Source organism: Hyla sarda, unplaced genomic scaffold (assembly GCF_029499605.1).
Source record: "Hyla sarda isolate aHylSar1 unplaced genomic scaffold, aHylSar1.hap1 scaffold_452, whole genome shotgun sequence".
Classification (NCBI taxonomy): Eukaryota; Metazoa; Chordata; class Amphibia; order Anura; family Hylidae; genus Hyla; species Hyla sarda.
Window position 1 is genome coordinate 231,613 of NW_026610465.1, and position 13,409 is coordinate 245,021.

The following is a 13,409-nucleotide window of genomic DNA, read 5'->3' on the forward strand; positions in this document are numbered from 1 at the left end:
GTGCGACAAAATCCAACCTATATAAGTCGGGGATCATTTTAATCGTATGGACCTACAGAATAAAGAGAAGGGGTCATTTTTACCGAAAAATGTACCACGTAGAAACGGAAGCCCCCAAAAGTTACAAAACGAAGTTTTTTTTTCAATTTTGTCGCACAATGATTTTTTTTTCCGTTTCACCGTAGATTTTTGTGCCCAATGACTAACGTCATTACAAAGTAGATTTGGTGGCGCAAAAAATAAGCATCATATGGATTTTTAGGTACAAAATTGAAAGAGTTATGATTTTTTAAAGGCAATGAGCAAAAAACGAAAATGCAAAAATGGAAAACCCCCCGGTCCTTAAGGGGTTAAAGGGGTACTCCGGTGAAAACCTTTTTTCTTTTAAATCAACTGGTGGCAGAAAGTTAAACATATTTGTATATTACTTCTATTAAAAAATCTTAATCCTTCCAGTACTTATTAGCTGCTGAATGCTACAGAGGAAATTCCTTTCTTTTTGGAACACTGATGACATCACGAGCACAGTGCTCTCTGCTGACATCTCTGTCCATTTTAGCAACCATGCATAGCAGATGTATGCTAAGGGCAGCATGGTGGCTCAGTGGTTAGTACTGCTGCCCCAGCAGTGCTGGGGACTTGGGTTCAAATCCCACTAAGGACAACAATAAATAAAGCATTATTATCAGCAGAGAGCACTGTGCTCGTGATGTCATCAGTGTTCCAAAAAGAAAAGAATTTCCTCTGTAGTATTCAGCAGCTAATAAGTACAGGAAGGATTAAGATTTTTTAATAGAAGTAATTTACAAATATGTTTAACTTTCTGCCACCAGTTGATTTAAAAGAAAAAAGGTTTTCACCGGAGTACCCCTTTAACCCCTTAAGGACTCAGCCCATTTGGACCTTAAAGGAGTAGTCCAGTGGTGATTCAGTGGTGAGCAACTTATCCCCTATCCTAAGGATAGGGGATAAGTTGCAGATCGCGGGGGGTCCGACCCCTGGGGCCCCCCGCGATCTCCTGTATGGAGCCCCGACAGCCGGCGGGAAGGGGGCGTGTCGACCTCCGCACGAAGCGGCGGCTGACACGCCCCCTAAATACAACTCTATGGCAGAGCAGTAGCGCTGCCTTCGGCAATCTCCGGCTCTGCCATAGAGATGTATTGAGGGGGCGTGTCGGCCGCCGCCTCGTGTGGGGGTCGACACCCGCTATCTGGGCGGAGAGACGGGGCCCCATACAGAGAGATCGCAGGGGGCCCCAGTGGTCGGACCCCCCGCGATCTCAAACTTATCCCCTATCCTTAGGATAGGGGATAAGTTTTTCACCACTGGACGACCCCTTTAAGGATTATTTTTACGTTTTCGTTTTTTCCTCCTCCCCTTCAAATAATCGTAACTCTTTTATATTTTCATCCACAGAAGAGTATGAGGGCTTGTTTTTTGCGCAACCAGTTGTCCGTTGTAATGTCATCACTCACTTTACCGTAAATTATATGGGGCACCCAAAAAAATACTATTTGTGTGGGGAAATTAAAAAGAAAACCGCAATTACCGCAAAAAAAAACGCAATAGGACATAGCACTTGTCACGATGCCGGCTGGCAGGTAGTGGACCCTCTGTGCCAGAGAGGGATTGGCGTGGACCGTGCTAGTGGACCGGTTCTAAGCCACTACTGGTTTTCACCAGAGCCCGCCGCAAAGCGGGATGGTCTTGCTGCGGCGGTAGTGACCAGGTCGTATCCACTAGCAACGGCTCACCTCTCTGGCTGCTGAAGATAGGCGCGGTACAAGGGAGTAGGCAGAAGCAAGGTCGGACGTAGCAGAAGGTCGGGGCAGGCAGCAAGGATCGTAGTCAGGGGCAACGGCAGAAGGTCTGGAAACACTGGCAAGGGACACACAAGGAACGCTTTCACTGGCACTAAGGCAACAAGATCCGGCAAGGGAGTGCAAGGGAAGTGAGGTAATATAGGGAGTGCACAGGTGATAACTCTAATTGGAACCACTGCGCCAATCAGCGGCGCAGTGGCCCTTTAAATCGCAGAGACCCGGCGCGCGCGCGCCCTAGGGAGCGGGGCCGCGCGCGCCGGGACAGAACAGACGGGGAGCGAGTCAGGTAGGAGAGCCGGGGTGCGCATCGCGAGCGGGCGCTACCCGCATCGCGAATCGCATCCCGGCTAGCAGCAGGATCGCAGCGCCCCGGGTCAGAGGACGTGACCGGGGCGCTGCAGCGGAGGAGGTGAAGCGAGCGCTCCGGGGAGGAGCGGGAACCCGGAGCGCTCGGCGTAACAGTACCCCCCCCCCTTGGGTCTCCCCCTCTTCTTGGAGCCTGAGAACCTGAGGAGCAGACTTTTGTCAAGGATGTTGTCCTCAGGTTCCCAGGATCTCTCTTCAGGACCACAACCCTCCCAGTCTACTAAAAAAAAATTTTTTCCTCTGACCTTTTTGGCAGCCAAAATCTCCTTGACCGAGAAGACGTCCGAGGAGCCGGAAACAGGAGTGGGAGGAACAGATTTGGGAGAAAAACGGTTGAGGATGAGTGGTTTGAGAAGAGAGACGTGAAAGGCATTAGGGATACGAAGAGAAGGAGGAAGAAGAAGTTTATAAGAGACAGGATTAATTTGACACAGAATTTTGAAAGGACCAAGATAGCGTGGTCCCAACTTGTAGCTAGGGACACGGAAGCGGACATATTTAGCGGAGAGCCATACCTTGTCTCCAGGGGAAAAAACGGGGGGAGCTCTTCTTTTCTTATCCGCGAACCTCTTCATGCGTGAAGAAGCCTGTAAGAGAGAATTTTGGGTCTCTCTCCATATAATGGAAAGGTCACGAGAAATTTCATCCACAGCGGGCAGACCAGAGGGCAAGGGGGTAGGGAGGGGGGGAAGAGGGTGACGGCCGTACACCACGAAAAATGGGGATTTGGAGGAAGATTCAGAGACCCTGAAGTTATACGAGAATTCGGCCCATGGAAGGAGATCTGCCCAGTCATCCTGGCGGGAGGAAACAAAATGTCGCAAATAATCACCCAGGATCTGGTTAATTCTTTCTACTTGTCCATTGGACTGGGGATGATATGCAGAGGAAAAATTTAATTTAATCTTGAGTTGTTTACAGAGAGCTCTCCAGAATTTAGACACGAATTGGACCCCTCTATCCGAGACAATCTGCGTAGGCAACCCGTGAAGACGAAAAATGTGTACAAAAAATTGTTTAGCCAACTGAGGCGCAGAAGGAAGACCAGGAAGAGGAATGAAATGTGCCATTTTGGAGAATCGATCAACGACCACCCAAATAACGGTGTTGCCACGGGAAGGGGGTAAATCAGTAATAAAATCCATACCAATCAGAGACCAAGGCTGTTCGGGGACAGGCAGAGGATGAAGAAAACCAGCGGGCTTCTGGCGAGGAGTCTTATCCCGGGCACAGATAGTGCAGGCTCGCACAAAGTCCCCAACATCCGTCTCCAGAGTTGGCCACCAATAGAAGCGGGAGATGAGTTGCACAGATTTCTTGATGCCCGCATGACCTGCGAGATGGGAGGAGTGACCCCATTTGAGGATTCCGAGGCGTTGGCGTGGAGAAACAAAGGTCTTTCCTGGAGGAGTCTGTCTGATGGAGGCAGGAGAAGTGGAGATCAGGCAGTCAGGTGGAATGATGTGTTGCGGAGGGAGATCAACTTCTGAGGCATCCGAGGAACGAGAGAGAGCATCGGCTCTAATGTTCTTATCGGCAGGACGAAAGTGGATCTCAAAATTAAATCGGGCAAAGAACAGAGACCACCGGGCCTGGCGAGGATTCAGCCGTTGGGCCGACTGGAGGTAGGAGAGGTTCTTGTGGTCGGTGTAGATAATAACAGGAAATCTTGATCCCTCCAGCAGATGCCTCCATTCCTCAAGTGCTAATTTAATGGCTAGAAGTTCTCGATCCCCGATGGAGTAGTTCCTCTCCGCTGGAGAGAAGGTCCTAGAGAAAAAACCACAAGTGACAGCATGCCCGGAAGGATTTTTTTGTAGAAGAACAGCTCCAGCTCCTACTGAGGAGGCATCAACCTCCAATAGGAAGGGTTTGGAAGGGTCAGGTCTGGAGAGCACGGGAGCCGAAGAAAAGGCAGACTTGAGTTGTTTAAAGGAGTCTTCTGCTTGAGGAGGCCAGGACTTGGGATCAGCATTTTTCTTGGTTAAAGCCACGATAGGAGCCACAATGGTAGAAAAATGTGGAATAAATTGCCTGTAATAATTGGCGAACCCCAAAAAGCGTTGGATAGCACGGAGTCCGGAGGGGCGTGGCCAATTTAAGACGGCAGAGAGTTTGTCTGGATCCATCTGTAGTCCCTGGCCAGAGACCAAATATCCTAGAAAAGGAAGAGATTGGCATTCAAACAGACATTTCTCAATTTTGGCATAGAGTTGGTTGTCACGAAGTCTCTGAAGAACCATACGGACATGCCGGCGGTGTTCCTCTAGATTGGCAGAAAAAATTAGGATATCGTCCAGATATACCACAACACAGGAGTATAATAGATCACGAAAAATTTCATTGACAAAGTCTTGGAAGACGGCAGGGGCATTGCACAGTCCAAAGGGCATGACCAGATACTCAAAGTGTCCATCTCTGGTGTTAAATGCCGTTTTCCACTCGTCCCCCTCTCTGATGCGGATGAGGTTATAGGCGCCTCTTAAGTCCAATTTAGTGAAGATGTGGGCACCTTGGAGGCGATCAAAGAGTTCAGAGATGAGGGGTAAGGGGTAGCGGTTCTTAACCGTGATTTTATTAAGACCGCGGTAGTCAATGCAAGGACGTAGGGAGCCATCTTTTTTGGAGACAAAGAAAAATCCGGCTCCGGCAGGAGAGGAGGATTTACGGATAAAGCCCCTTTTTAGATTCTCCTGGACGTATTCGGACATGGCAAGAGTCTCTGGGGCAGAGAGAGGATAAATTCTGCCCCGGGGTGGAGTAGTACCCGGGAGGAGGTCGATAGGGCAATCATAAGGCCTGTGAGGAGGTAGAGTCTCAGCTTGTTTTTTGCAGAAAACATCCGCGAAGTCCATATAGGCCTTGGGGAGACCGGTTACTGGAGGAACCACAGAGTTACGGCAAGGGTTACTGGGAACCGGTTTTAGACAGTTCTTGGAACAAGAGGACCCCCAACTCTTGATCTCCCCAGTGGACCAATCCAGGGTTGGGGAATGAAGTTGAAGCCAGGGAAGTCCAAGGAGAATCTCCGAGGTGCAATTGGGGAGGACCAAAAGTTCAATCCTCTCATGATGAGATCCGATGCTCATAAGAAGGGGCTCCGTGCGGAAACGTATGGTACAGTCCAATCTTTCATTATTTACACAATTGATGTAGAGGGGTCTGGCGAGACTGGTCACTGGGATGTTGAACCTGTTGACGAGAGAGGCCAAAATAAAATTTCCTGCAGAACCAGAGTCCAAGAAGGCCACTGTAGAGAAGGAGAAGGCAGAAGCAGACATCCGCACAGGCACAGTAAGACGTGGAGAAGCAGAGTAGACATCAAGGACTGTCTCACCTTTGTGCGGAGTCAGCGTACGTCTTTCCAGGCGGGGAGGACGGATAGGACAATCCCTCAGGAAGTGTTCGGTACTAGCACAGTACAGGCAGAGGTTCTCCATACGGCGTCGTGTCCTCTCTTGAGGTGTCAGGCGAGACCGGTCGACCTGCATAGCCTCCACGGCGGGAGGCACAGGAACAGATTGCAGGGGACCAGAGGAGAGAGGAGCCGAGGAGACGAAACGCCTCGTGCGAACAGAGTCCATATCTTGGCGGAGTTCCTGACGCCTTTCAGAAAAACGCATGTCAATGCGAGTGGCTAGGTGAATAAGTTCATGTAGATTAGCAGGAATTTCTCGTGCGGCCAGAACATCTTTAATGTTGCTGGATAGGCCTTTTTTGAAGGTCGCGCAGAGGGCCTCATTATTCCAGGACAATTCTGAAGCAAGTGTACGGAATTGTACGGCATACTCGCCAACGGAAGAATTACCCTGGACCAGGTTCAACAGGGCAGTCTCAGCAGAAGAGGCTCGGGCAGGTTCCTCAAAGACACTTCGGATTTCCGAGAAGAAGGAGTGTACTGAGGCAGTGACGGGGTCATTGCGGTCCCAGAGCGGTGTGGCCCATGACAGGGCTTTTCCGGACAGAAGACTGACTACGAACGCCACCTTAGACCTTTCAGTGGGAAACAGGTCCGACATCATCTCCAGATGCAGGGAACATTGGGAAAGGAAGCCACGGCAAAACTTAGAGTCCCCATCAAACTTATCCGGCAAGGATAAGCGTATCCCAGGAGCGGCCACTCGCTGCGGAGGAGGTGCAGGAGCTGGCGGAGGAGATGACTGCTGAAGCTGTGGTAGCAACTGTTGTAGCATAACGGTCAGTTGAGACAGCTGTTGGCCTTGTTGCGCAATCTGTTGTGACTGCTGGGCGACCACCGTGGTGAGGTCAGCGACAACTGGCAGAGGAACTTCAGCGGGATCCATGGCCGGATCTACTGTCACGATGCCGGCTGGCAGGTAGTGGACCCTCTGTGCCAGAGAGGGATTGGCGTGGACCGTGCTAGTGGACCGGTTCTAAGCCACTACTGGTTTTCACCAGAGCCCGCCGCAAAGCGGGATGGTCTTGCTGCGGCGGTAGTGACCAGGTCGTATCCACTAGCAACGGCTCACCTCTCTGGCTGCTGAAGATAGGCGCGGTACAAGGGAGTAGGCAGAAGCAAGGTCGGACGTAGCAGAAGGTCGGGGCAGGCAGCAAGGATCGTAGTCAGGGGCAACGGCAGAAGGTCTGGAAACACTGGCAAGGGACACACAAGGAACGCTTTCACTGGCACTAAGGCAACAAGATCCGGCAAGGGAGTGCAAGGGAAGTGAGGTAATATAGGGAGTGCACAGGTGATAACTCTAATTGGAACCACTGCGCCAATCAGCGGCGCAGTGGCCCTTTAAATCGCAGAGACCCGGCGCGCGCGCGCCCTAGGGAGCGGGGCCGCGCGCGCCGGGACAGAACAGACGGGGAGCGAGTCAGGTAGGAGAGCCGGGGTGCGCATCGCGAGCGGGCGCTACCCGCATCGCGAATCGCATCCCGGCTAGCAGCAGGATCGCAGCGCCCCGGGTCAGAGGACGTGACCGGGGCGCTGCAGCGGAGGAGGTGAAGCGAGCGCTCCGGGGAGGAGCGGGAACCCGGAGCGCTCGGCGTAACAGCACTGATCAGTATTATCGGTCATCTTCTGCTCTGGTCTGCGGGAAGGCAGCGGAGCCAGGTGAGGGGACCTCCGTCTCCCGTGCAGGATGATCAGATCGCCGCGGCAGCGCTGTTAAGTGACCTCGATCCTGCAGATGCCGTGATCGGTATTGATCACGGCATCTGAGGGGTCAATGGCGGACATCCACGGGTTCGCGGGTGTCCGCCATTACCGGCGGGTCCCTGATTGCGATTCACAGCCGGGACCTGCCGCGCAAGATGCCAGCATCGCTCCGAGGCCCGCTCAGGACGTAAATGTACTTCCTGGTGCGTTAAGTACCACGTCACCAGGACGTACATTTACGTCCTGCGTCGTTAAGGGGTTAAGATACGTAGTGTGCATGCACCCTTAGGCTGGGTTAACACTACGATTTTCAAATACGGTAACCGTATACGGTTTTCCGCAAAAAAAACATATACGACCGTATCCGAAACCGTACGCATAGAGAATGCATTGTAAACCGTATTCCAAATGTTGTGTACGGTTGCATCCGTTTTGCCTCGGTTACGGTTTTGCCGATTTTTCAACCGCAGGTAAAAACCCTGTCGACCACGTTTTTGCCTCCGGTTGGAAAACCGTATGCGAACCGTATGCGCTTCTTTTAACATTGCTGTCTATGAGAACCGTACACAGAATTTCAGAATACGGTTGCACACGGTTTTTCTAATCCGTTTTTTTTGGAGTTGACACATGCGCAGATTGGAATTTCAATAGAACAATAGTAACTTTATTAAATTGCTTGAAAACTAATTCCAACAAAATAGCAAAACCGTAGGCAAAAACTGATGCAAACTAGAGATGAGCGAACTTACAGTAAATTCGATTCGTCACGAACTTCTCGGCTCGGCAGTTGATGACTTTTCCTGCATTAATTAGTTCAGATTTCCGGTGCTCCCGTGGGCTGGAAAAGGTGGATACATTCCTAGTAGACTCTTTCCTAGGACTGGATCCACCTTTTCCAGCCGGAGCACCTGAAAGCTGAACTAATTTACGCAGGAAAAGTCATCAACTGCCGTGCCGAGAAGTTCGTGACGAATCGAATTTACTGTAAGTTCGCTCATCTCTAATGCAAACGGATAGAACCGTATACGGGGAAAAAACGTATTTGGAGTCATACGGTTGTATACGATTGCATACGGTTTTTGCCATACGTTTTTTTAGCGGAAAACCGTATTTGGAAAACGTAGCGCGAACCCAGCCTTACTCCCCCCTCCCCAGCGGATGCTCTCTTCGTGGGTACTATATTTTTTTTGTTTTTACAGGTGTGGACACATACAAACGATACTTTGCTCGGTAGCCATAGCTCCTTGGTCCAAATAGCTTTTGTGGTCTTTTGGGCTTCTTTTTGGCGGGTCTTTTTTTGGGGTCAACCAGTCTTGGACATTGAATCGCCTCCGTTTTGGAAGTTTCTTGATTCCAAATATCCCCAGTAGAGTCAACTTGAATTGATTTGTCTTGTGTTGTATTCGGTATTGTCTTTTTACATGTTGGACACGTGTCCCCCGCGCTTAACTGGCAAGATGTCTCCCAATCATCCGCTAGACGCTTCCTTTTCCTGGATGAGTTTTGCCGATCATCAACGCCATCCCGCTCAGGGAAGACTGTGGGTACGGCGACCGGTGTCAACCTCCGCTTTCCAGTTTTGGGGTTAAAGATGTAGTCACCCGGGGTAAAGTGGCACGAGCAGACCCGATACGCATTTGTTTTAGAAAGAAATATTTTAGCCACCAGCTCTTCCATGTTTTCAATTTCTTGGCCAATTGCACGGAGCCACGACGCGATGCGATCCTTTTCTTTAGGAAACGTATGCATAATCAGTTCTGTGGCCGCCTCTCGCATCCGGGGGGTACACGCTTTTACATAGCAGATAGGCATTTTCTGAGGGGGATAAAAGGATTTAAAAAAAAAAAGAGATAGTTAGAATTATAATGTATATTTTCGGATATTTTTAGATATTTATTATACCGTATTTTTCGCCCTATAGGACGCATAAGACGCACCCAATTTATAGGTGCAAAATCTAAAAATATAGGGGGGGGGGGGGTGGGGGGAGATTTATGAAAACCTGTGTAGAGGAAAAGTTGGCCAGTTGCCCATAGCAACCAATCAGATCGCTGCTTTCATTTTTCACAGGCCTCTTTTAAAATGAAAGCAGCGATCTGATTGGTTGCTATGGGCAACTGCACCACTCGACCCCTGCACAGGTTTTGATAAATCTCCCCCATAAAGATTCTGAACCCAACGGTGGTCTTCAACCTGCGGACCTCCAGATGTTGCAAAACTACAGCTCCCAGCATGCCCGGACAGCCGTTGGCTGTCCGGGCATGCTGGGAGTTGTAGTTTTGCAACATCTGGAGGTCCGCAGGTTGAAGACCACTGGTATAGGAGGTAGTAGTCACGCGTCCCCGCCGCTCCGGACCCGTCACCGCTGCCCTGGATGTCGCTCCATCGCTGTCGCCGCGTCCCCGACGCTATGGACTTCTTCTTCCCTGGGATCCACGTTCTCCGTCGCCGCCATCACGTCGCTACGCACGCCGCTCCTATTGGACGACGTGATGGCGTCGAAGGAGAGCGCAGGGGATCCCGGCACGGAGAAGACACCTAGGAGGCAGGTAAGGTCCCTCCCGGTGTCCTGTAAGCTGTTCGGGACGCCGTGATTTCACCGCGGCGGTCCCGAACAGCGCGACCGAGCAGCCGGATTAGTGTTATTTTCGCTTCAGATGCGGCGGTCAGCTTTGAAGGGTTAATACAGGGCATCACCGCGATCGGTGATGTCCTGTATTAGCGGCGGGTCCCGGCCGTTGATGGCCGCAGGTATTCGCCGTATAAGACGCACCAACTCCCCCCCCCCCCCCAGTTTTGGGGAAGAAAAAGTGCGTCTTATACGGCGAAAAATAGGAGGTGACATGCAGGCTTCTAGCTCACAGTGCTGCTCATGCATGATTGACAGGCACTGATCTATCGACAGGCACTGATCTATCGACAGGCACTGATCTATCGACAGGCACTGATCTATCGACAGGCACTGATCTATCGACAGGCACTGATCTATCGACAGGCACTGCTCTATCGACAGGCACTGCTCTATCGACAGGCACTGCTCTATCGACAGGCACTGCTCTATCGACAGGCACTGCTCTATCGACAGGCACTGCTCTATCGACAGGCACTGCTCTATCGACAGGCACTGATCTATCGACAGGCACTGATCTATCGACAGGCACTGATCTATCGACAGGCACTGCTCTATCGACAGGCACTGATCTATCGACAGGCACTGATCTATCGACAGGCACTGCTCTATCGACAGGCACTGATCTATCGACAGGCACTGATCTATCGACAGGCACTGCTCTATCGACAGGCACTGCTCTATCGACAGGCACTGCTCTATCGACAGGCACTGATCTATCGACAGGCACTGCTCTATCGACAGGCACTGCTCTATCGACAGGCACTGATCTATCGACAGGCACTGGACTTCCTGTGGAAGGACCGGCGCCCTTCAGCATTCAGTCCTAAGAGCTGTACATTTACTATGCAAAGCAGACAAGGCATAGAAGAGTGACCTCTAGTGGCCAAAAGTATAACATGAAAAAACCTGCTATAATTATTAATATTTTTTAATGAAGATATATTACAATATGTCTTCATTAATGATTAGGAACAACATATTAAACGTTTTTGTTGATGTCAGGTGCTCTTTACCTTTCTGGCACCAGTTGATTTAAAAAAAATAAAATAAAATAAAGAAGTTTTCCACCGGAGTACCCCTTTAAGGATATATTTTCATAGTTCATACATTTACGCACGCGGCGATACCACATTTGTTTATATTCATTTACTTTTTATTTTCTAAATGGGAAAAGGGGGCGATTCAAACATTACTGAAGGGGTTAAATCATATTTATATTTTTTTTACATTTTTTTCAGCCCCCATAGGAGACTATTACATGTAATCCTTGGATTGTATACACTGTTCTGTGTCACAGAATAACATTGATCAGTGTAATCGGTGCTCTGCTGCTCCAGCCAGTCTGCACACAGCCAAGCATGCTGGGAGTTTTGCCGCAGCTGGAGGCGCTCTGGTTGGGTAACACTGACATGGCTGATGGTCTGACCCAGCGCCTCCTCCTCCTCCAGCTCACATGGTAGGACCTGGAATGAGTGAGAGGAAGAAGAGACCTCCAGCCAATCTACTAACTCTACATTGTATCTACATTCCTCGCATCGCCTCTTCCTCCATGTTACTTTCTTATGTGACATAGATCATGTGATCAATCATTTCCCAGCATCCCCTGCTGCCATCTCCCCGCATGCACAGTTCTAATGGTCACCGAGTATAATAAGATATAATAACAGACCTGGAAATGCTTCCAACCTCAGCAGCACCAGGGTAGATGCTATTTCCTAGGCAGCTAAAGGACCTGTGATGACGTCATGACCATGTGACCAGCCATGTGACCAGACTCGAGTAGGCGGAGCCAGTGTGGAGTCTGTAGGAAACACAAGTGATTTGCTGGGGAAGAGAAGACAGGAAACCAGGGACCAAGTAATAGTCTGCAGGGGTCAAGTGATAGTCTGCAGGGGATCAAGTGATAGTCTGCAGGGGACCAAGTGATAGTCTGCAGGGGTCAAGTGATAGTCTGCAGGGGACCAAGTGATAGTCTGCAGGGGACCAAGTGATAGTCTGCAGGGGTCAAGTAATAGTCTGCAGGGACCAAGTGATAGTCTGCAGGGGTCAAGTGATAGTCTGCAGGGGTCAAGTAATAGTCTGCAGGGGACCAAGTAATAGTCTGCAGGGGTCAAGTAATAGTCTGCAGAGGCCAAGTGATAGTCTGCAGGGGACCAAGTGATAGTCTGCAGGGGACCAAGTGATAGTCTGCAGGGGTCAAGTAATAGTCTGCAGGGGTCAAGTAATAGTCTGCAGGGGTCAAGTAATAGTCTGCAGGGACCAAGTAATAGTCTGCAGGGGACCAAGTGATAGTCTGCAGGGGACCAAGTGATAGTCTGCAGGGGACCAAGTGATAGTCTGCAGGGGACCAAGTAATAGTCTGCAGGGGACCAAGTAATAGTCTGCAGGGGACCAAGTGATAGTCTGCAGGGGACCAAGTGATAGTCTGCAGGGGACCAAGTAATAGTCTGCAGGGGACCAAGTGATAGTCTGCAGGGGGCCAAGTAATAGTCTGCAGGGGGCCAAGTAATAGTCTGCAGGGGACCAAGTGATAGTCTGCAGGGGCCAAGTAATAGTCTGCAGGGGTCAAGTGATAGTCTGCAGGGGACCAAGTGATAGTCTGCAGGGGTCAAGTGATAGTCTGCAGGGGTCAAGTGATAGTCTGCAGGGGACCAAGTGATAGTCTGCAGGGGTCAAGTGATAGTCTGCAGGGGACCAAGTAATAGTCTGCAGGGGACCAAGTAATAGTCTGCAGGGGACCAAGTAATAGTCTGCAGGGGACCAAGTAATAGTCTGCAGGGGACCAAGTAATAGTCTGCAGGGGACCAAGTAATAGTCTGCAGGGGCCAAGTAATAGTCTGCAGGGGCCAAGTAATAGTCTGCAGGGACCAAGTAATAGTCTGCAGGGGCCAAGTAATAGTCTGCAGGGGCCAAGTAATAGTCTGCAGGGACCAAGTGATAGTCTGCAGGGGACCAAGTAATAGTCTGCAGGGGACCAAGTAATAGTCTGCAGGGGCCAAGTAATAGTCTGCAGGGGACCAAGTAATAGTCTGCAGGGGCCAAGTAATAGTCTGCAGGGGACCAAGTAATAGTCTGCAGGGGACCAAGTGATAGTCTGCAGGGGACCAAGTGATAGTCTGCAGGGGCAAGTAATAGTCTGCAGGGGTCAAATAATAGTCTGCAGGGACCAAGTAATAGTCTGCAGGGGACCAAGGAATAGTCTGCAGGGACCAAGTGATAGTCTGCAGGGGTCAAGTAATAGTCTGCAGGGGACCAAGTAATAGTCTGCAGGGGACCAAGTGATAGTCTGCAGGGGACCAAGTGATAGTCTGCAGGGGCAAGTAATAGTCTGCAGGGGCAAGTAATAGTCTGCAGGGGCCAAGTAATAGTCTGCAGGGGACCAAGTGATAGTCTGCAGGGGACCAAGTGATAGTCTGCAGGGGCAAGTAATAGTCTGCAGGGGTCAAATAATAGTCTGCAGGGA

At 50.4% G+C, this 13,409-nt stretch overlaps 1 protein-coding gene across 1 annotated transcript in view; it reads right to left on the reverse strand.

Annotated features, from left to right (window-relative positions):
* LOC130335587 (uncharacterized) overlaps window positions 1-11,681 on the reverse strand; it is a 67,113-nt gene extending 55,432 nt beyond the window's left edge. The window contains exons 1-2 of the mRNA XM_056553903.1: window positions 11,616-11,681; window positions 8,528-9,129 (exon numbers count right to left, since the gene is read on the reverse strand). Coding sequence (XP_056409878.1) covers window positions 8,528-9,126 — 599 coding nt within the window. The 5' untranslated portion in view covers window positions 9,127-9,129; window positions 11,616-11,681. The remainder of the gene's footprint in view (window positions 1-8,527; window positions 9,130-11,615) is intronic.
* Window positions 11,682-13,409: the final 1,728 nt, after the last annotated feature.